This window comes from Sebastes fasciatus, chromosome 6 (assembly GCF_043250625.1).
Source record: "Sebastes fasciatus isolate fSebFas1 chromosome 6, fSebFas1.pri, whole genome shotgun sequence".
Classification (NCBI taxonomy): Eukaryota; Metazoa; Chordata; class Actinopteri; order Perciformes; family Sebastidae; genus Sebastes; species Sebastes fasciatus.
Genome location: NC_133800.1, coordinates 4,227,252 through 4,251,868, shown reverse-complemented (window position 1 = coordinate 4,251,868; position 24,617 = coordinate 4,227,252). Strand labels below are relative to the sequence as shown.

The following is a 24,617-nucleotide window of genomic DNA, read 5'->3' as shown; positions in this document are numbered from 1 at the left end:
TGAGACAAACAACACCACGGGAGCCAATCACAGCCATCCACCGCGAAACAGCATGGCTCAGAGGCGTGTCCCTCTGTCAGGAGCGGGCGTTGTCACTTTAGCTCGTGGGCATTGCGACCAATAGCTAACAAGTTTATCAGACACCAACCAATCACGGTGCGCGAATGTGTAATGTAGAAACTGTGTCCATTTTGGCTCCGCGCAGTCCGCTTTCGCCGATGTGAATTAGAACCAAAATGGCTGAACAAGGACCTCAGTTGCAGTCAGTGCCGACCCCCTCGATAATTGACGGCGTAAACGCCCAATAGGAGCTCGACTTGTTATGTCCAGTAGCCAATCACATCGCAGCACACGGGAGCTTTGTGGTGAAGTACAGTAGTTCGCTGTCGTCCAGATCAACAAGCCACTATTTTGGAAGCAGTTTGATAAACACTCACTGTTCCTCACTTGATGTCAGTCAGTCGCTCTCTGCGCTTCCAGCGAGACGTTCAGCGATAAACCAGCACTAAACTAGACCAGCCACACAGTCCTGAACCGAGACGGTTGGATGACATCGCCGGTTGAACTTTAAGACAACTAACTCGTTTTTCTATCCATTTTAACAGCAGCAGGTCTGACAGCTCCACAGACAGCGGGCTGCTCCTCTGATTGGCTGATCAACATACAACCGAGCTAGCAACAACTCAGCCTTAATCTGACAATTTGTCACCAGCGCCAGCGTTAGACAACTTATATAGAACAATACTTGACTTATTTTTTTTATGTCAAGCAAGTCTTCGTGTTGTTTTGTCAACAAGCAGTTGTTTTTCTCGACGAGCTTCATAGAAAACAACGATATTTAAGCATTGAAGCTAACACTTTGCTAAATAAAGACGTTAGCTGTTGAAGAAGTGAGCAGCCAGCTAACAGCAAACTCTCACCGTCTCCTGAACAATCATTAAAGAAGAGGCTAGTTTGTGTGTTAACTCCTTGGTGCTGTATTCAGGACATTTAACTTTTAAACAGCCCGTCTGATAGACTGCAGGAGGAACTGTTTAACCTCTCGCCTCTTAAAACAACAACTGACAACAGAGCAGCAGCAGCAGCCAGCTGAGAGTCAGCAGGAGAGCAGTGGTAGCTGAGCTGAGCTGAGGATCTGAGGCAGGTTGTGTACAGACACGGATCCCTCATCGGATTGTTATATTATCAGTGTTATTGTTGAAAATGGCGGCGATCGGAATGGTGCAGATGTTGATCGAAGCAGCTGAGTACCTTGAGCGCAGGGAACGAGGTAAAGTGGATTGTTTTCTACGGTCTGTTTTCTTTATGCACAACTACAATGACCCCCCTCCACATAAATCACGCTCATTTATGCACCTGTCATTTTAAAGCTATTTTAAATCCTGATGCTGCCCTTTATTTATTTTGTTTTACATGAAGTAATCTGGCCATGCATTAAATACTGTAATTGGATTTTGCAAAACATTTTTGCACACAACGTTACCTAAAATAATCGATGTTAATATTCAGACAAATGTGCAAAAACACACGTGCATTTGCCTTTTTCTGGTGATGAATAAAAGAGTGCATGCATATGTGGCAGATGCAGTGAGATGTGCAGGGAGACATTGTTTTCATGGAGGCCCCTCCTTTCCCTCTGTTGTGGTTTGCTGGTGGGGTTTATTCTAGTTCAAGATGACATCATTGTCCAGGCTGAGGGGAGAAAATGCTGTATTAAGACACTGCATGGGATCCATCCATTGCATGCCTGCACTTCAACAACAATGCACTGCTACTGAATTCCAAAAGGCTCAAGATCAAATGTGGCACATTTTGCAGCCTTTCTATTCTCGGTTTGGCTTCTTTTCACTGGAAGCCAAACTGAGGCTTTATCTGGCTATATTTTGCATTGCCAGATATCTGGACATGTGACCACTATGTTGTTTACTTGCTTGCAGAAGCTGAACACGGCTATGCCTCCATACCACCTTTCATCAGCAGCCAAGAGAGGGAGAGCTTGAAAAGGAAGAGCAAAAGCAAGAAAAACACAAGTAGCAGGTAAAGACATGTCAGCTCCTGGTGGCCAGAACATAAACACCGTATCATTTTCCAGCTCTGCAACAAGGCGCTCATAATATCCCCACTTCAAGTCAGGCTTAATCCATTGTTTCAGAATCATATGTGAACACATTGAACATTTTGTTTTGCATTTTTTTGATGCTGCAATTAGAAATATTTCAAACCAGAGTAATATGAAATACAACCACTGCTAATTTGTGGCCAACACTACAGAAAACGGTCCTCTGATATTACAAGATGCAGCTGCATGTGAATGTGTGAGTCTATCGGGTTAAAGCCATGTTTTGACTTCCCCCTTGTCTTCTTTGAAGCGTGTGACTGACAGCAGCAAACATCAGTCTGGCTTGAGGCGAATGGCCACTCGGTAAGGCAAACGGGGTCAGTCAAGGTGACTGCAGAAGACATTTCAGTGAGGGAGCATGTCCTGACAGCTCCAGTCAATAGACACCACTGCACACACATAGAAGTCCATAAATCAATCATATGGGACGGATTTATGTCGCGTTCATGCCCCTCGGATCAATGTGTGCTCCGTGATTAGATTGCAGTTGGGGTTTCATGCAATTGCGAAATTTCGTTTGTAAAACTCATTTGAACATGAAGCTTTTGTGAATGCATTGATGATTGCATTGATTATTCTATATGAACTAAAAGATTTGTGTTTTTATCTACCTGTATTTATGCGCATATGCACATGAGACGCCCTGAATAAAACACCAGAAGAAAACAGCTAATTAGTGCTGGCTGAGGTCGAAAAGTTGGCTTGTCAATATAGAGAAGATGTAATAAATTCTGATGAAAACCCTTTTTTAGATAATCGCTGACATTGGGGGATACACCAACGGCATATTGCTGCCACCCACCATAGCGTGCCTTCTTATCATCAGAGATAAAAAACTGACTAAAACACTGCCCTGTGTGGAGAGAGAGGCCATAGATTAATGTATATACAATAGGGCTGTCAAATTTAATGCGATAATAATGCATTTTTTTGGGTTGTAGTGGGCTCAGTTTTAAAGCTATGTGAAGATACTGGCATCATATGAAACTAAAAAACCTAAGAAATCCATTGGTACCAACCATGTCATACTAGCTTGTTGTGAAGGAGGCTAAATAACGCTCCAAACTTACACTAAATGTTGGCGAGGAAAACTGGCATGGCCATTTTCAAAGGGGTCCCTTGACCTCTGACCTCCAGATATGTGAATGTAAATGGGTTCTATGGGTACCCACGAGTCTCCCCTTTACAGACATGCCCACTTTATGATAATCACATGCAGTTTGGGGCAAGTCATAGTCAAGTCAGCACACTGACACACTGACAGCTGTTGTTGTCTGTTGGGCTGCAGTTTGCCATGTTATGATTTGAGCATATTTGTTATGCTAAATGCAATACCTGTGAGGGTTTCTGGACAATATTGGTCATTTTTATGTGTTGTTAATTAATTTCCAATAATAAATATATACATACATTTGCATAAAACAGCATAATTGCCCACTCCCATGTTGATAAGAGTATTAAATACTTGACAAATCTCTCTTAAAGGCACATTTTGAGCAGATAAAAAAATGTGTGATAAATTTGCGACTATTCGTGATTAACTATGGACAGTCATGTGATCAATCGCGATTAAATATTTTAACCAATTGACAGCCTAATTAAAACAGAATTTTTAGTTAATCAGTGACATTGGGGGCACCCCCCCCCCCCCAGTAGACAGAACAACAGCATATTGCTGCCACCCACCAGCGTACATTCTTTATATCAGATAAAAAGGGTGACCGACTAAATCACTGCCCAGTGTGTAGGGAGAGGCAATTGATAAATGTATGTACAATAAATGCCATGATGTACCAGAGTTACAGAAGAGTAGGGTAGCAGCCAGGTCATATAATGCATGTTACCCATTCAGATTGATGGTAGCCCTGGACTGAACCCACATCAGCTATGTTGGCTCTGAGGGCACACTATCCATCATCCAGCTTCCTCTGGAATGAATGCAGAAGACATGTGGTGAAAGATAAAAATACAGATTTATATATATATAGGCCTCTTACCTTGTGTAACCCAATGTACTGTATATCCAGCTGTAATAGCTGGAACCATTTCTGTAACAGACTATCTGACATTAAGAATGCCTACTTCAGGCAGTGATTGGTCAGGTGTGAAGTCTTCACACATCTGCTTCCATCACTTTCGTTATCCCCACTTGAACTATCCCACCTTGCCCCTATCTGTGATTGCAGGCCTTTAGACATTGTTGGATGACACGTTGTATAAACTCGTTTGTTTGAAGAACAGCACCTTGACCTGAAGAGTCCTCTGGATGGCTCAGTATTCAATGTACAGAGCTCATGATATGTGAAGCATGTAGATTGTGTTTATCTATAGGCCTGTTACCCCTCATAACCCAATGTACATATCCAGCTATGTCATCCGCAGATCTAAAGTTGCAAGACTGCTATACAAAGACATGTGGGTATTCCATACCTTCACGTTTGCTATCGGTTAAACAGTTGATTATTTTTTCAATTAATCATTTGCTCTATACAATTTTAAAGAACATAGTTCCCAGAGTCCAACATGACGTCTTCAAATGTCCTGTTTTGTCAGACCAACAGTCCAAAGCCCAAAGATATAAACATCGACTACGTTTACACGCACAAAATATTCAGTTTTTTGCCCTTATTCCGAAAAAGACAATATTCCTACTAGGCTGTCTACATAGCCAATGAAAATTAATGTTTCACTAATATTCCCATTTACATGCAGCCGTGCATACTCATATTAACGTAACCTGTGTCAGACATGTTGGACCGTGCGAACACAGCCTCCCTCTTTCATTCCTTCAACCACCTTCTTGGAGAGATCGCCGTTGCGATATTTGCACATATCCAAAAACCTGTTGATATTATCCACATCTTTCATAAAAAAGGAGGTGTGTTTCTCCTTCCGACCAGAAATGTGGGCTTTTCTTTTGGGCACGCATGTCTGCAAATAAACGCTAGTTGGTTTGCGTTCAACGCACAGAGCTGTCCGCAACTCAGCCGGTGTGTCACAAACTACCGTAAAAACCCCAATTGAGACGCATATTCTGAATGCGCTGTATACATGTCCAAATTATGCTCCTAAAACCTGAATAATATCGTCATATCCCACGTCTTAATCGGAAAATGCTTCATTCTGAATAAGGCTTAATTTAGAATATCCAAATGAAATATGCTGTTTAAAAGATCCGTATCAAATTCAGAATATTGTCATATTTGGAATATTAGTGTGTATGTAAGTGAAAGTAAAAAGCAAATCCTCACATCCACACATACATGCATTTACCTAATTGGTGTGCCTGATAAACAGGAAGACATTTTCCATTCATTGTATATATGTGTACATGTGTAAGTACTGCTCTTTTAAAAGGACCTTGGTGTTACTCAAATATTAGGTTTGGCCTGTTGGCCAGGATTATGTCTGTAGGGCTTGACAGCACTCTCCATGACTGTGTAATGTTCTTCATCCATTGCCTCCGTTTACTAAAAGATGCAGAATGCGGAGTGCTGCAAGAACACACCCACGTCCAGCTCCGAACATGTCTTAACATGCTTATGTGGCGTTACATTTTTAGACATGTCTAGTGGGACTACCTTTGTATGTCAAGTAGACTACGAGCCGCTGCAGGTTTGTCCTCCAGCCATAAAAAAGCTTTTCAGCTTACCAGCACTTTCTCCATTGTATTTGTTTAACTACAAGGTCATGTTAAGCCCTCATCATCTATGAGCACTTAATCAGCTATTACTCGTTACTATTCAAGGGCCACACTTGTTATTAATAAGGCTTTCTGTCCAGCCTAGATGATGTGATGTGATGTGGTCTGGTGTGATACTGGCTCTTGATCATTAATAGGCGGACCAGCACTATGACTGAATGTAATTGCCTCGTCGGGGGGGAGGGTGGATGGGGGATTTCTGCTGGACCATTAATTGATCAGGCATGATAAGTAATGTTGTTGTTGTTGAGGCTTGGTGAGATGTAGGGCGGGCAGCCATGTATGTATGTATGTATGTGAAGCCACTCAAATCAGTATGAACAAGCTCCTCCAGTTTCTGTTGTTTAACCACGGCGTGGACGTGCGAGTAGTGGGGGAGGGGAGTCTCCGTGTTTCTGGCGTGTATGTGTGCCTGTGTGTCAGTAGTAGTGACTCCCCCTCATCTCTCTCTTTTCCCATTTTCTCTCTCTCTCCTCACCTCCTCCACCCTCCTGCTCTGTTCTCACTCTTGGCAGGCAGTGGAGAGCACCAGCTCCTCCATTACATAGATGGAGCGTCCTCCCCCACCCTGCACACACACACACACTGTGCAACTACAGTGCACTATGGAAATTATACAGTGATCTTGCCATCCATGTTGAGCAGGCAAATTGTGTCTTTTCCATATTCACCACCCGGTGTTGTTGTTGTTCAGGCAAATGTGGCCGACTTGGGCGAGGCCACAGAAAGGAAAGCACGGGTTGATGGTAGACTCATGGAGAAGAATCTTGTTGTAGACCAAGCCAAAGGAAAGATACATCATCTTGCTACAATTCAGTTATTCAGTATAATCTGATAATCTTAAACTTTCTCCATCAAGGACCCCCCTAAAGAGACAATAGCCCTTTGACCCCATGTAGTAAGACTATGTACAGGGATCTATATGGGAAGATTGAACGGTCGTTCCGTTTCTTGACATTGCCCTGACTGGTCCGCACCAAGTGACGCAACCCATCACTGTCATTTTCAGTTGACGCGGAAGCTGCGATAGTAGCTGCCAGGAGCAGTTTCACAATGATTTAACTTACTTCTGTAAGTTGACCCAAAGAAGGAACCAGGAACCAACCATGGTTTTATCATTCCTGTCGTTAATTACCAACTGCGACAGCAATGCTGGTATTGTTTTCACCTTGTGAGTCTGTGTGTGTGTGTGTGTCATCATGGCAAAATGTGGTCCTGGAGAAAACAGGAACTACCACAAAAGAGGTTTTGAGTTCTTCTCTGGGTGTTTATATGTCTGTCTATGGACAGATTTTCTCAATGCGAGGTTCAGATTTCGAAGATGGGTGTGGTCCGAGCAAGAGCGTCAGAAGTAGGGGGGGTAGGAAGTGGGGAAGGGGCCATTGGCCCCTCTTTACACCCCTGATTTGGCATCGCGGCTTGTGTGATCCCATCACCAGATGGTCTCTAGTATTAACTTTGTACTCACTAAGGTAATTGCTAAAATCTAGGAATGCAGTGACATTGCTAAAAAGAAGTTGAACAGGGCAAGAAATATGATCAGCCTCCTATTTGGAGGAAACAAATGAAGGCCAACTGCAAAATTATCATCCAAAATGGTCATTATAAACATTCATCACAGTTTACAGACCCACTTCCCGATTCAACTTTGACCTAGCGTACTTTCTGTATTTGTGCGCACACACCGTTTTTCTGTGTTATGAGGAACTACTAGCAACGTCAGGTGTTTTACCTGCAAACAAAGTGGTTTAGAGAACCTGGCTACTCTGTCGGCTTCTTTACAACCTGTCTGATCACATGACTGCTCATGTTTTTTTGCTGCATCAGACTCGGGTGTTGCGATGTTCCCAGATGTGAGCACTTAACTTTGGTGAGGAAAATATCCAATGTAATGTACGGATATAGAATTGGAGCAATCTATACATTATTCCACATGCTCACAATAGAAAACCTCATCATTACTCAGTATGACCTAATATCAGCTGTACCCTGTCGTGCCATGGGTGCATTAGATGGAGGGGTGGAGGGTTATGGGGCGGAGGTGGGAGGTGTCCCAGAGCCTGAAATGTAGCCTGAATAAGTGGGATCATTTCCCTGCTAGCGCTGTTATGTCACCAGCGGCTGTCTGCCCTGCACAGGAATGCACACTGGCTGGAGGGGGCCAAGTGAGATAGAGAGCACCCAAAGCTGAAACAAGATGATACCCCGCACCACACACAGACATGACACCCACTGCCGTACTGAGGATAGTGGAAGACAGTATTTCTAAGCTTAAGTCTTGATAGTAAGTTGTCAAACATGGAGGTTAATCAAGGATCAGGTGTGATTAGTGGCGGGAAAAAAATCGATTCACTTATGCCTTCGTTTTGTTTTTTTTACGATTTTGAAATTAATTTTTTTAATGCCAGAATCGATATATTTGCTTCATTTGAGTCTATGCGGAGGTAGAAGGAAGTTACCGCTTTTATTGTTGTAGGCTGAGTAACGTGACGTCATATCCGTTCCGTATTCTTCAACAAAAAACAAACCGCAGCCGGCCACAGTGAGCCGAAACGAAAGCAGGAAATGGCGGAGGGTCGGCGTGGATAAGACCTGCACCCTCACATTTTATATCGAAAGTGGTAAACACTACACACTGCCAGGCAAAGCAGTGCTAGACACGATGGCTAAAGCTACATGCTAACTCTGTCATGGACAGGAAATGTTATCGTATTGCGGTAACGTGTGGTCAAGCCGGCCGTCACTCTCATGTCCGTGATCAAATCGCTACAACTGTAGAGCACCCATATACTGATATTGATGTTCTCTGCATTGAAACGGCCCCGATGGAGCTGACCATGGATGTATAAAGAGAACGGTGCTGACGGGAGAGCTAGAGGAGGACTTGGCAAAGTCATATGTGACTATGTCCGGTTTTCAAAATAAGGTGTTAACAAAGGGAACTGTATATACAAAATACATCTATGGAAAGAAGATTGATTGGATTATGTTCACTAGAAGTATAAAACATTACATGTCCCTTGTGAATTAAAAAGAAAATACCACTAATTTGTGAGGGAAATGTCTTTATTCTTTGATTTTTGGGTCGCTGGAAATTTTTTAATCAATATTTCTTGACAATAACTGTTATATTTGACTTCAGGGCACCTCTGACTCAAGCCCCCAGGAAGTGTGCCGGTCGCCAAACGGTGGTACTGCAACTTCCGTGTCAGTCACGTGATGCATTGGGCCCAAAAACACTTTTTCACATAGACTTCCATTGGTAAAGAGACGTCTGTAACTCAGCGGATATTTTTTTTTGAGGTGAATCAACTCCCCAGTACGAACACTCTAATAGCCCTTATTTAAAAAAATATGTTTTCAAAGTTGCAAAACACACTAATAGCTGAATCCAGAGTTATTTCCCTTCCTCCGTTCATGTGAGTGAGACCCAGACCGAGGCTGGAGCGCAAGCCGTGACGACGGCGTGACGTTGGGACCCGGTGACCAAGTCATGTGACCGAGCGGACGCTACTCCGCCAATTATCTCGGACACTACTCGGACCATTTAGGCTTCATGTGCCAATGAGCAACTCTCATAGGAATGACCAGGGCCCCGCCTCCAACACTGTATCCAGTTCTTTTAATACATCTATGCTCTGACTACATACACGCTGAAAATCAAACATTTTTATAGTCACAATTTAGATATTTTCCAAAGTAAAAGTCCCTAGAAGTGTATGATTCATCTTTTTCCCGTGGTCTGGTGTTAAAAAAGTTAACTAGTAAATCGTAATATCAAATCGCAATACTTGTAGAATCGCAAAACTTAAAAATCGGCACCCAAATATCATGATAGTATAGAATCGTGAGATAGATGAATCGTCCCAGCCCTAGTGTGTGCGCGAGAGTCCTCTGAGAATCTGGGCCATGGCATGGTGACAGTGTCAAGCTGAGCAGAGCTGAAGGTGCAGAGGCTATTTTTGGAGCCGGGTTGGGGGGATCAGGAGGGTCAGGTGGAGGTAGATGAGGGTTCAGGAATGCTGAGGGGATCTTTGCCTTTTGCCACGCCACACACACACACACACATACAGACACAAAACCACCACCCATTCAGCCTTTATCACACAAGTCAGTCCAGCACATTCATTCCAATAACTACACATAACCCTGTTTCTGCACCCTCTTTTTCTGTCCGTCTGTCTCTGTCTGTGTGTGCGTGCGTGCGTGTTGCTTAAACACTGCAATGCAGAAGTCATGCTGGCCACTAGCACACCTCCATCTCTCAGTTTACCTTCAGCACCGTGTCTCCCCCACCCCCCACCTCTCTCAGTACTACATGCACAGTGGATAATCAGGCAGTATGAAGGGGCATAGTCCCTCGCTTCTGTTTCTAGTTACTGTTACTATGTTTACCCCCGGCCTCTTCCATCACGTATCTGAGTGCGGTCCTTAAAAAAAGCACAAGTGTCCCCCCGTAGATTGAGCCTCGGGCATCACAATACACCAGCCTGTTCTTCTATTTTTCCTAGAAATCTCATTTTGTCAGCCTTTTTCTGGCTGCTCATAAACTCCCACACAGCCTTTTCTCTCCCTCTCTCTCTCACTCCCCTGCAGCAAGGCCTTGGACCGCATTGATGGCACACAATGATGAAACCTTACCCTGTTTAAGCAGTGGCCCTGTTATTATGTGTGCTTCCTCATATGTGTTTTTTATCTCCACAGGTCTACGCACAATGAAATGGAAAAGAACAGGTATGTAAAAGCACCCTCATCTCATCTCTGTGTGTTTGTGCACTTTTGTGAATTGTCGCTGTTCCTCTGTCGCCGTGGAAAGCGTCTGTAAATTACGGGTTGTGGATGGAAAATATTTTTGTATATCGGCTTAAGAATCACCGTTAAGTATGGAGAATTCAAATTAAAAAAGTTAATAAATTATTCTCATTTTAGTACTCTGGATAATCAGGCCATAAATAAATGTTTTAAATGAAAAAGGAAACTGAAAAAGCAAATTGGATATTGAAATGATAAATTAATATTGTGAAATTTGAAATTTTGAAAGTGTTTGAAAAAAATCCTGATCTGGAAAATGGAGACATTTAAATTAACGTACTTACACACATTCATGCTCACCAGAGGACGACTTATCACTTTGGTGATCCCCCTGACTTTTCCTCTAGCACCATCATCAGCTCAACATTTCAATGTGTCCAATACTCTGTTTTATGACCTAATGACATTCCCATCAGCCTCAGCTGTAATTTGTGTAAAGGCTGGCCCATACTAAAAGATTTCGCCAAAACAGCACACACCACACAGTGGAAACAAACATAGCGACGGGCAGAAAGAATTAGTGATGTTAGTTATTGTACTACTTTGTACTGAAAATTCACAAAGAAAAAAGAAAAATAAGGGATGAAGTCATGGAGACACGTTAACTAAACACTTGTGTTGTTGCCACAAATCAACGAATTAGTCCTTCATTTCTGAGCTCCATCTTTTTACTACTTTATGCTTAGGGTTTTGCATTAGCTCATGCAGTAGCTCATGCAGTAGCCGCGGCCGCCGTGACGACCTGCTTCGTTCAGCTTGGTTCTCTATTGTCTATGGTTCTTTCCCACGTGACTGCGTCATCGGCTGTCCTCGGGGTTCCCCACACACACACACACACAACGGGATATCCGATCGTAAATATTGAGCTTGATTCTTGTGTAGTGTGACTTAACTGATGTCACCTTGTAAATGCTTGTGTGTGTGTGTGAGAGGCTGCAAGGGCTCGAAATAGTATAAATACGAATGGGACAACACTGTTATGTAACATTGCGGATTTTTACGTTACGTTTTTTACTGCCCGATTTGAACGTCTTTTAAGGCTCTTGCCTTATGAGACGAGAGGTAACTGTCAAATAATCCATTTACTCGTTTTGGTCAAACAGCTTCAACTAGGTGTATAATATAGCCTATGCTTGCATTCCTCTGAGTTCATGTGTTTTAATGTAACTCCTTAATGTTATGTAGCGTTTCTGTGTAAATGTAGTATGCCTGGCTGAACACATAATGGGCCGTCCTCTTTGTTCACCTTTCTTTTTTTAAGCCTCCCGGCTTCCCCTGGTAACCCAGTGTTTATTGTCCAAACGCTATGAATTGTGGGTAATTCCCTCAGGCAAAAGTCTGCAGAAATGTGGACTTACTGAAAGTGTGCGTAAAGCGCTCAATATGTCTGTGAGAGAGCCCTCCAGCACTTGACCATTTGACAGTGGGACAGCCCTAAACCTTCACGGACCTTCTGGGAAAGCGCCTCAAAGTCCGTGAGCTTGTGCATCAGAGGACTGGGCCTATACCTGCTTAACGTCAGCATGTTAGCTTTGACATTGCGAGCATCTTAGCATGCTGATGTTAGCATTTTAGCTCAAAGCACCACAGTTCCAAGGTAGAGCCTCACAGAGCTGCTAGCATGGCTATGAAACACCACATTAATACGTTTACTATAATACTTTTTGGCTAAGATAATGTCACAGTTGTAATACCAGGCTGTGAGGTTGTAATGATTCCAAACAAAACACCAAACTGCTGTTGTTTTTCAGGAGTTTCTCACTCAGACAGCAAATTAGTATTTTATTTCTTTATTTCTTTATTGGTCACTCTCAGTGCTTCCATCATGCCTGTGCCAGCTGATCTAAACCAGCAGCTCGGTGGACAGCCTGAATAATATATGGAACTGAGGCCTGTGCCTGGGATTTAGCCCTCTGTATGTGTGTGCGTGAGCGTGTGTGTGTGGAGACACCTCATGCACCTTAGCAGTGCGTCAAAATTACGACCACAGCCCGTCGTATTACACTTGAGAACATTCATAGCCTTTAGCCAGTTTCTCCCACCAGTAGCTTGATGATAGAAAGCCGTCATATAGGCAGATAGTAAATTACTCATGGAGACCGACTGCTAGCAAAGCCAGAGGAGTGCAACGAGACCCCCCCCCTCCGGTAATATTGGCTCAGTGAAATCTCCATACACACCTTCAAAGTCTTATTTTGTACAACTCCCCTCCCTTATGTCGTTGCACACAGAACCAATACCATGCATGTTTGTGTCTGTTTGTGTGTGTGTACATGTTTACATCCATGTAACATGACTCCAGCCACCACCACGCCTTTTTTGCTTCCCACCCAGCTAGTCACGAACAGTTACTGTTGGGGGTCAGAGGGCGAGAGCGACGAGGACAGCGGGGTGATTTGCTGCTGGACCTGTCGTGTGCATTTAAAAAAGGACACATGCGCAAAATTAGGGCAGAGAAATGCAGGTTCTGGCTTCAGGCTGCACACGCACGCCTATATCTCCACATACACACTCACCTATTCACACACTGCACTGAAGCCACACTGAACCAGAATAACCCGTGTCGCTGAAATAGTGCTGTGGGTTACAGCCACACCCAAAGTGTTTTGTTTTTTTCACTCAGACACCATGTGACCTGACCTGTGCTGTTTGATGAGTCTGCTGCTCGTCAGTGTTGTTTTAATGAACATTAGCTCAGCCCTGCTGATTATGTCAGAACAACTCAGCCAAGGGCATTTCTCTGTTATGTAATGGCAGTCTTCATGCACTTTGGACTGAGTCAGCTGAGAAACAGGCACTTGGTTTCTGCAACTGAACACTGCTTTGTACTGTATGTGCTTGCATGGGCCTCACTTGCAGTGCCGGTGTTTTTTCAAAAGGGCAAGGGGCAATGACGGACCAGCCATCTGGAGCACCGGTAGTTTTCCCGGTGGGCCGCTTGGCAATTAGGGCCAATGCAACACAAAATATTCATATTATAAAATAATATACACGAATTACATGAAACCTGCCTTGGCGGAGGTCTGCGCTCTCCGAGTGCACTTCTAGTTATGTATGTGATTGTGATTATTGACAATTTAGTACTTTGCATTAACAAATTAGAGACTAACCACCAATGTAGACCATTTTTCTTGCACTAGGATTTAATGAAGGAACAAAACCTACAAAGAAATATAAATATTGGATGATTATTTCTTAAACTGCTGTATAATAAATATTATTGTTTATTGGGTGGGGGGGGTTGTGATGGGCCGGTCTGAGGCAAAAAGTCCAGAGCCATTTTACATTCCCAAGGGCTGGGAATATATTTGTATGTGTCCTCTGCCCACAGTCAAATCAGTCTTACCCTCTCTCCATGTCCTCTTGAATAAATTCTTTCCGGCCGTGACGCTCACATCAGGATTACCTGCAGCAGACAATAAACGAACAGCTCATCCAGCCGGCCCTCAGCTGCCAAAAAACATTTTTACACTCTCTCAGGAAGAGTCTGACGTCCACACGCCCACGCGCTCAGGCACACACGGGCATACAGACACGTACACACTCCGCCAAGGCTGGAGCTGGGGGTGTGTGTTGTGTAACAGCGGGGTCAAGTGGTCGCAAACACCCACCAGACCGTAGCAACTGCCAAGGCTGCCAGCTGAGAGCGACTGAGAGCAGGCTACAGGGAGGAAATGGAGCGGAGATGAGAAAAGTAAATGTGAACTGTTATAGTACAGCTGACATTAATAATCAGTTCAGATCTGAAAATATGTCACTGATTTTCTTTGGATTTCAGCAAATGTCATGTTTCTTCTTTTCAAAGGGAGGATTTGCACACTGTTCCTCAAATATCCTGCAGTACATAGCAACATTATGAAGTAATGTTCCAGTGCTGAAAAAACACACGAGAGTCCCATCACTTCAAATAGAACCCTACATGTGCAAACATTTTACTCACTTCCTCTTACATGAAGAAGTAGCTCAAGCATTTGTATCAAAGAGCAGGAAACTAAAACACATGTACAGTTGCTCATGTAGAAAATGCGAATTCCTCTTTGACATTTAAATTAGGGACGTCAATCAATTAAAATATTTAATCGCAAATTAATCGCACATTTTTTATCTTTTCAAAATGTACCTTAAAGGTAGTTTTCTCAAATATGTAATACTCTTATCAACATGGGAGTGGGCAAATATGCTTGCATTATGCAAATGTATGTATATATTTATTATTATAAATCAATTAACAACACAAAACAATGACAAATATTGTCCAGAAACCCTCACAGGTACTGCATTTAGCATAAAAAATATGCTCAAATCATAACATGGCAAACTGCAGCCCAACAGGCAAAAACAGCTGTCAGTGTGCTGACTTGACTATGACTTGCCCCAAAACTGCATGTGATTATCATAAAGTGGGCATGTCTGTAAAGGGGAGACTCCTGGGTACCCATAGAACCCATTTACATTAACATATCTGGAGGTCAGAGGTCAAGGGACCCCTTGGAAAATGGCCATGACAGTTTTTCCTCGCCAAATTTTAGTGTAAGTTTGGAGCGTTATTTAGCCTCCTTCCCCACAAGCTAGTATGACATGTTTGGTACCAACCACTACAACCTAAAATGCGTTAAAGAAATTAGTAGCGTCAAAACAGATTTGCGCGTTATCGCGTTAACTTTGACAGCCCTAACCAAAACACATGTACAGTGGCTCACAGAGAAAATGCAAAATCGTCATTGACATTTAAATGTTTTTTTGCCTAGTGTTCGGGGAACGATCCTCCCTACTCCCTACTTCCTTTTTGGCTGATATTTATTTTCTATATCTATTGATGCCAAAGTTGCATTAATGATGTCTTATAATGGGCGGGGAACTTGAATACCTTTTAAGTAATTAATTTAAGTATTGAAACTGTCAAATATCCAAATGTAGCTTACTTATTCTTTAATCAGACCATATTTTGATTGAAATTATGATTTTCTCAATTTTAGATAGCATTTTATTGAGGCACAGCTCTTGTAAGGCCGCTTGTGTATAGACAACATTTAACATTTCAGAGGTTTGCCTTCTATTGTATAGCAAGCCTTTTGTATAAGTCTACAGCCACGCTAGCAGCTCTGTGAGGTTATACTTAGGCATTTAGGTGGTACTTTGAGCTAAATGCTAACATCAGCATGCTAACATGCTCACAATGACAGCGTTCACCATGTTCACCAACTTAGTTTTGAGTGTTAGCATGCTAACATTTGCTAATTAGCACTAAGCTCAAAGTACAGTTGCGGCTGAAGGTGATGTCATTAGTTTTGCAGGACATTTGTCGTAGACCAAAGTATTGGTTCAAACTGGAATTTCTGATGATGACACTAAATGAAAAGTTAAGGACTCGCCAACGTTACGGTTATTCATCCTGAGGGGGACATGAATGTCTGTACCAAATGTCATGGCAATTCATCCAATAGTTGTCAAATGTCAACCTCATGGTGGCGCTAAAGAAAAAGTCGGAGGATCACCAAAGTCAGTAGGATCATCATCTAGGGACCATGAGCTCAAAATGTCATAGCCATCCATCCGATAGTTGTTGAGCTATTTCTGGAGCTTTCAACCACATCTCATGGTCTTCTTGAGCAGATGAGGTTGTCATGATGAGATGGCTCAGTTTGCATCATGCGACCGAAGCTCCATAATTAGGTCACCTGATACAACTGCGATGAAGCTCCAGAAAAAAGTTAGGAAGTGGACCTTGAGTTATTTATTTATTATCATCAAACTACTATTTCCAAGGCCAATAATAAACTTGGATATAAAGGTCAACAAATCACATTCTTCTTACAATAATGTTTGACAGTTTCTCTCTCTTTGTTTCTTCTCTTGTGTGTTCAGACGGGCACATCTACGGCTGTGTTTAGAGCGCTTGAAATCCCTCGTTCCCTTAGGACCAGATGCTAACAGGCACACCACCCTCAGCCTGCTGATGAAGGCCAGAAATCATATCAAGGTGCGTGTATTTATGTGTGTTTAGTTCTCACAAGAGGTAAGGCGAGTTTGTTTGTATAGCACATTTCATACACAGAGGCAACTCAAGGTGCTTTACATGATGAAGCTTAAAAAAGACACAGGTAAGTGAAATAAATGAACTTTTTTACATAAAGAAGTTTAAATCGACACAGGTAGGAAGACTTAGATAAAAGGGCAAAATAAAAGTGCAATTTTAGTGCAAATCTTACTATTTCAATTAAAAGGCAGTCATGAACATAAAAGTTTCAAAGTAGTTTCAGTTGGTGCAAATCTGGGATTTTCTGGTAGTCTGTTCCAACCATAGAAATAGAATATAGGCGTAGAATGGACATTTCCATTCAAATCAACGTAGCAGGATGGTCAGAGCGGCGGCCATTTTTATGTGTACCGTTGCCATAGCGACCGTTGTAGGGTGTTGACTTCAGCATAAACTAAACCAAATTGCGGCAAGTTGAGGAGAGGTTTTGCAGTAGCGGCAACTGAACGATCATTGGAGTAGTAACGTTACGAAGCGTTAATGCTTCATTCACACACTCTTGTCACAGCGGAGGAAAGCACATTGCTATCGCCAGATGAGAGACAACTTTGTTTGGCTTGTTTTGTGTAAGCAGTGTGGCATTGGAACATGGTGGAATTAGCAGGGAAGCTAGCTAGTGGACAGCTGGCTGGTTAGCGGGCTGACGGCCAGCGGCAGCGCCGGGATAAGTCAAAGATAGTTCGAGGCCCTGCTGCTAAACCTCACGCTTGTGCTCGCACTACGTAGATGCGAGTGAGCATCAGTCAAAACAGTGAGGCAACACACGCAAGACTAAACACGATTGACAGCTAAAACCACAATGTTAGCTTACCAAACGAAGGTCCCCTCCATGAATCGGAGGCCCGGCCGATGTTGATCCTAGTTTTACCCCGATGCCGGTCACATTCCTGTTTTGCAAGACGGGCTTCACTAGATATAACTCGTTTGTGTTGGAGTCGGAGTTGTGGTGGGGGCTAATCGTTAGCGGACTCCATTTCTAACCGGACGTTAGCTGTGGTTGCACACTGTTAGCCCTTTAGCGTAGCTGAAAATAAAGGCACTCGCGAGCCAGCATCCTTCACATTAAAAGCAGTCTACAGGCTGACAGAGGAAACCCCGAAAGTTGCAGAAGGTCTCATTTTTTAGGTTAGGTTACAACCTGTTCACACATAGGCAATATAAATGATTAAAAAAACGTTATACATGTACAAATTTACATACAGTCCTAGTTAATGGAAATGGAGTCGGGATGAGCCTCGACTTTTAGCTTTTCTTCTTTAGCACCAAAGACAATGATCTAAGTTTTTTCTTTATTTAGAAGAACATTCTGGTTCATCCAACCATTTATATTGTCAATGCATTGATGCAGCAAGTCTATTGGAGCATAGTCGGTCAGTGAAAGTGCCATATAAAGCTGAGTATCATCCGCATAATTATGATAAGCAATGTTGTTATTTTGTATGATTCTGCCTAAAAGGGAGCATTTAGAGGTAAAAAAAAAAAAAAAAGCGTATGTCCAAGGATGGAGCCTTGAGAAACTCCACACGTCATGCTAGATTGCCCAGATACTTTTTTACTTTGTCAAGCTATATTGCATGATGGACTGTGTCGAAAGCAGCACTGAGATACAGAAGCATTAGAATTGACATTTTGTCAGAGGTGTTGAATCGGATGTCATTTAGAACTTTTAATTAGAGCGCTCACAGTGCTGTGTTTGGGTCAAAATCCAGACTGGAAGTCATCTAGACAAAACGAGAGAGCAATTTGTTGAGCGCTGTGGTGGGTTAGTGTGTTTGTATTGTGTTTGAGTGGCTGAATTGTCTCAGATAAGCCACTGAGGGACACACACACACACACACACACACACACACACACACACACACACACACACACACACACAGAGCGACATTTTTGACAACTTCTCCTTGTGTTTTTTCCTCTTCCCACCCGGCAGAGGTTGGAGGAGAGCGATAGGAGAGCTCAGCACACCGTCGAGCAGCTACAGCGGGAGCGAAGACACCTGAGGAGGCGTCTGGAGCAGCTGGGAGTGGAGAGGACTCGCATGGACAGTACCGGCTCCACTATGTCCGACAAGTCCGACTCTGACCAAGGTACGCTGACATAATACACTCACTAATCACCATGAAGTGGTTGATGGTGCAGGTGAATCCAGATGAGAGCAAGACAACAATCAGACATCTCCGACTACATACATGCTGAAAATGTAACATTTTAACTGTGTCAGTTTAGGTATTTTCCAAAGTGAAAGTCCCTAGAAATGTATGATTCAACTCTTTCCCATGGTGTAGTTAACAGAACCCCCAATAAATCGAAATATCGAATTGCAATACATATCGAATCGACACCCAAGTACCGTGATGGTATCGAATCGGGAGATGGGTGTATCATCCCAGCCCTAGTGTGCATAAACAATGAAAGTTAGATTAGTATTTCAAACATGGGGGAAAAAAGCAAAACACAATGCTTTTTTGTTGTAGGCACATACAGCAAAGCACACAGTATCATGAACACATAAATACCGATTTAAGATCTGTAAATAGCAGCTGCCTGCTGCTGCTGACTGTACAGGTACCTGGTGTCCTCAGTTCACCAGTACAGGTGCTAGAACAAATGACTAATATTGAATTATGCTTCAGCCCTATAACGATGTTGTCTTTGCGGTTCCTGTGCTCCAACAGAGGACCTGGATGTGGACGTGGAGGGGACGGACTACCTGCTGGGTGACCTGGAGTGGAGCACCAGCAGCGTGAGCGACTCAGGGGACGAGCGAGGCAGCCTGCGCAGCAGCTGCAGCGACGAGGGCTACTCCAGCGCCAGCCTGCTGCTCCTGCAGGACACTCAGGAGAGGGCCAAGCAGCTGGGCTGCAGCCTATAGATGCCACTGGTCACTGACCCAACTCCCAACTCCTCCCCCTCAGCCAATCCCGTCCCCAAGATTGCCTCACCACTCCCCAATCCCGCTCAGACCTCACCCTCTTCCCTCTTCCCTCTTCCCTCTTCCCTCCCCCCTCCCTCCCTCCCTACCAGGACTTGACCAAGTCTGAGGCCTCTCCTCCAGCCAGGCCTGTCCCCAAGACGACTTCCATCCAGACTGCAACACCTCCGAGACAAACCCGCCACAACATCCAGCCCATCATCAGCGGTCAGTCTTTACGGTGTCACCCCGCTCTGCTCTGCACCAATCAAACGAGTGGGATTTTAAAGACACTCCACCCCTCCGTCTCTCCGTCCATCCATCAGAAACACAACTTTCAGCCAGAGAATGTTACCACACAATATCCCACTGCCTCTTTTTCTATGCCTCAAGAGCCATGGGAAGCACTTCTGAGATTTCACCCCATACGTCACACATATTTAGACACACACAAACACACACACACACACACACACACCCCTCCATCGCTCCTAGTTGTCCAGTGAGACATCCCAAAGGTGTGACATGATGTGGGGCTTTTTTTCCGCCCTGCTCTCCAGTCGACCACCTGTGCATGGTATTTTGCACTTAACAGTTGCTTTTGTAAACAAAACTGTTACATCTTTTTTCAAATGCTGTCTCTGAAAAACGTAAAGCCCCCCCCCCTCCCCCATTACAGCTGTTACAGTAATGTTACAAAATGATACGAGTGTTTGAAAAACATGCCAGTGGTCTGAGTCTGGGGATACTAAAGTAGACTGCGTGTGGTGATAAAATGTCGTGGCCCGACAGCAATACGTCCCCTAATCCCCCAGGCATCGGCAGGCTCCTAACTACCCTGTCATTTTCTGTCCACACCTGCCCCGTTCAGAGGAAAACAAAAACAAACACAAAAAAATCGTGCAGCATGAGATTGTGAAGGGGCCCGGGGGATATACGGGAGGGTTTTTGGGGGGGTGGGTTTGATGTTTTCTGCCTCTCTCTGATGACTGTGGCGTTTTTAACAGCATACTTTTATCATAAATGTGTGTATGTCACGTCCGAGCCCGGCGACGACGGGGGTCAACTAGCCGGCTCGGAAAACGTTTTAACACCAGCCACCAGGGCCGAATGCTGGTATATCTTGGCAGGTGCTGGTACATTTTTGTACACTACTTCTTCTTCTTCACTGCCCCGTTCACCAGGTATTAATAGGAAGGGAAGAGCCTATCTACTGAGAGCAGTTGAGAGACTGGAGCACATTCCATTATGTAGAGAGGACAGGCAGGTAAGATTGAGAGCATTATTTTTTTTTGCGAGTGGATGCTCCTGCCAATTATTTATGAAGAGGGAGTTCAGTTTGAGACGAGCCGAGTCGCCCTGACGCAGAGCGACCGGCTTTGACTTTTCAGTGGGAACACGCCGAGAAAATGTGTTCACATCTGAAAAGCACTAAAACGTTAAAAAGCCACAGATTTTCCCTCCTTTGCCTTGCCTTCATATAGCTATTTATTGTTTGTGCAGAAATGTTAATGTAAATAGTTTACAGAAAGATCTCTATGTCTATCAACAAATGTATTTATTAGATATGCTAAATATATAGATGAATATATAGAAATATATTTAATTAGTCATAGCCTATGTTCTTCTTGTGTGGTTTATTGAGAGTTTCTTACGTGTAGTTTGTTTACACAGCCTAGTCAACCCATATTTAGAGATGTCTCTTGTGCCTCGAGGCTTTTGTGTCTGTTCAGAATTTCGGCACTGTGCTCCAAGAAAAATGAAAATGTTTTCTCTGTGGTTGATCATAATTTTTTAGCTGTTTTCAAAGCCATCTAACGGGAAAATGAAAGGACAAAAAAAATCTGAATAATTTCTAAAAAATTAGAATTAAAAAGTATAAAAGTGAGAGGAGCCGGTGGCCAGGTTGAGCGGTGGCGACAATTCCTCTGGCAAAGCTACTGTTCGCCCATCTCCGTGCCTGAGAACCTCAAACAAAAATGGCTGCTCCACCTCTTGAAAATTTAGTTTGGGTTCAGAATCATCACGGGCGGGGAGAGGATCGCAGCTTTTCAGAATGTAGATGTTTCCTCAACCCTGCAATGCAGCGGCACAGTGCCAAAGGAACCTCCCCGCTGCTGCTCATCCACCGCTTGCAAATCTCAGTTAAAGCATGAAAATGAATCGGAAAAAATAGATATAGGATTTTTTAGTGTTTGAGTGTGGAATGCTGCTGCTTTTTTTTTGTCAAATTGAAACCTTTTCAAAATCGAGGAGGAACTGTGTAGCCACGTTTATAAGGGGGACTGACTAAAGGGGACATGTAATACAAATGAGGTGTGAGTGGGCAGTTGTGTTCACTGAAATGCCATCTGTCGGTGTGCACATGTGTATACAGTATGTAAGTGTGTGTGTGTGTGTGTGTGTTTCGTCACTGTCTTCAGAGAGAAATTTTTGGGGTGGTAGAGGGTGGGTGGTTTAAAAAAAAAAAAAGATGTAAGGCTAAGTTTCTGTTCTTTTGTTTACTAGTAAAATGCAAAAAAAAAAGTCCACTTGACAAAGACTTCATGTATTAACCTAAGCATTAATGTCTGTCTACGGGAGTCTCGTGTTTCTTCCTTTTTTCCATCCATGGCCTGTTGTCTGTCTTCCGCCAATCTACATGCATCCGATTCAACTGTAATCAGGCCATTAAATAGGCGTTATCAGTCGACATAAGCACCATAGATGTGGGTCATTAGGGGCCTACTACGCCTACTACGTTGTGAAAGTGAAACTTAAAAGCAACACGTTCTAACATGTTGTAAAACCTGAAGGGAACATTACATTTTGAACACAAACAAAAAGGCTTCTTTAGGTTTAAGCAAAAAAAAACAGTTAGGTTTAGGCAACCAAACTACAACTTCTTTAGGTTTAGGCAAAACTAAGACCTTTAAGTTTAGGGAAAAACAGTGTTTTGGGTTAAAATAACCACGAACACAAAGACAACTACACATGTTGGTTTCACACGGGATGCCAACTCCGGTCTCCTGGGTGATAACCCTGTGTTTTGTGTCCCATCCATCGTCCCCGACCTCCACCCCTTATGGAGTTTCACACTGTCTATACTACAGCGCCTGACTTTTACTTCTACTCCTGTCATATTTACTACGGTCGCTAGAGGTCGCTGTTGTGTTCTTTTATTCCTTCTTTAGGTGATCTACCATGTGAATAGATGATAAAACCTACTAGTGGGTGTAGAAGGCCCCTATTGACCAACATCTAATAGCAACTGATAAAGCCTATTTAATAGCCTGACAACAGTCTAATCGGCTGCTACATGTGTGTGTGTTTCCTGTGTGCACGTATGAGCGTGACTCCCTCGTCCATATGCTGTGTTGGTATCCATGGTGCAGGCGAGGCAGGTGCGAGTGGTGGAGGCAGCGTATGCGTTAACCATCACACGCAACTATTGCTCCTCACCTCTGCCCTTCCTTCCCTCTTAAGAACAGACCCTGGTGCTCCCAGCATCTGCCTTAAGAAGCAGGTGTGGAATCTCTCAAAGAACAAGACTACAGTCCGACCAGTTGTTTAAGCTACAGGTTTCAGCGTCAGGGGGAAACTGGTGTTCGTGTGTATATTTGATGTTTGCACATTTCGTCCCTGCATACAAAAGTGGCTGATAATGCCTTAAAAACAGACACAACCTAAAAGAAGTATATGATATGTATGAGTGTATATGATATATCGACATGTATCACAAGGGCCATTCCTTTTCATTGTCTCAGGCGTGGTGCTTTCATGCATTACACACACACACACACACACACACCGTGTCATAGCTCCATGAACATCGTCGTCGCCTGCCTCCTTTCTCCTCAGAAAGGTCAAATGTCTGTTTATTGAACAATAACTTAAAGGAGGGCGTTTTGTGCACTTACCTTTTAATAATTGGATTATTTGTCTTCTAAATAAAAAAATAAAAAATCACTTCAAATGTGGGGGAAAAAAAACTTTCAAAATGAATTGTGGAGCAGCAATTTGTATTTGCCATTGACATTAAAGGAATAAACATTTGAAACCCTTGTTTACCTACCTATCCCCTTGTCATTGTCTTTATTTTGTGGTTCAAGTCACAAAAGCCTGTTCAGTATACGGTATTAACCGAGGAACCCAACCCACCGGTTTCTCATACAATGAATAATCTTCATGTCGAGGCTGAATAGACAGTAATGAGGAGGTTTTTGCACGGCAGATGAAAGAAGGCCTCCATGGGGGGCTTGATCCTCGCCAGCCCTCCAGTGTGTTTCAGAGTAATCTGCTGGCCAAATCCCAGGTTTGTTTGAACACAGCCATCTGACTGCTGCTCAATAACCAACACACACAGAAAGAGACGGAGTAGGAGAAGAAAGAGGGGGGACGAGCATCTTGAAAAGCATCCAGCATCCCGCATCCCTTCTGGAGCTGTCTGTCTGCTGAGGGGGAGGGGAGACACAGGAAAAGGCCTTTTTTCCCATCATGGGAAGCCCCTGTTCATTGTTGGCTCCAATACAATTTCAATAGCATTATACTGTAGGTGATGGACTGGTGACCTTGCCTGAGGATTGAGCTCCAATTGGTGAAATTGAGAAATACTCATATGTAGGCTGATCAGTCCATTCTGGATAAGGACATGTCTTCTCCACCATTTGCATCTACACCCAAATGCACTGGAGACTGATATTTGGAATCTATTGTTCCATTGAAATATAAGCAAATACATAATTATTGCTCATTGATTGACAAAACACAATCAGCCATGCAGGATTCCCCACTCTGATATGACAAATTGAATAGGTTTTGATATCATATATTAGTGTAGAGTTGATCCGGTTTATAGCAGTGGGTCCCAACCTAGGGGTCAGGGGGGGTCACACAATAAATCTAAGGGGTTGTGAGACAAAAAAATGTAATTAAAAGAATCACATTTGTTTTTCTGATGTTCCTCTAAGCGTTTCTTTCCTTGTGAATTCCTGGATGTTACCACCATCGAGCCATACAGAGGCAAAGTCCCGCCCCTTCCGGTGGACCACCG

General features: G+C 43.4%; 1 protein-coding gene across 1 annotated transcript; it reads left to right on the top strand.

Annotated features, from left to right (window-relative positions):
- Window positions 1-315: 315 nt before the first annotated feature.
- On the top strand, window positions 316-23,640 carry mxd1 (MAX dimerization protein 1). The gene is made up of 6 exons (XM_074637247.1): window positions 316-1,270; window positions 1,938-2,037; window positions 10,527-10,556; window positions 16,500-16,614; window positions 18,605-18,761; window positions 19,350-23,640. Exons 1-6 carry the CDS (start codon window positions 1,204-1,206, stop codon window positions 19,544-19,546), a joined length of 666 nt encoding a protein of 221 aa, XP_074493348.1. The 5' UTR covers window positions 316-1,203; the 3' UTR covers window positions 19,547-23,640.
- The last annotated feature ends 977 nt before the right edge of the window (window positions 23,641-24,617 follow it).

Excerpts from the sequence above, each read along its gene's own strand:
- mxd1 (XM_074637247.1), top strand. The coding sequence starts at position 1,204 with ATGGCGGCGATCGGAATGGTGCAGATGTTGATCGAAGCAGCTGAGTAC. Across the intron at positions 2,038-10,526 it reads AAGAAAAACACAAGTAGCAG|GTCTACGCACAATGAAATGG; the intron begins GTAAAGACATGT and ends TTATCTCCACAG. Across the intron at positions 18,762-19,349 it reads CAAGTCCGACTCTGACCAAG|AGGACCTGGATGTGGACGTG; the intron begins GTACGCTGACAT and ends GTGCTCCAACAG.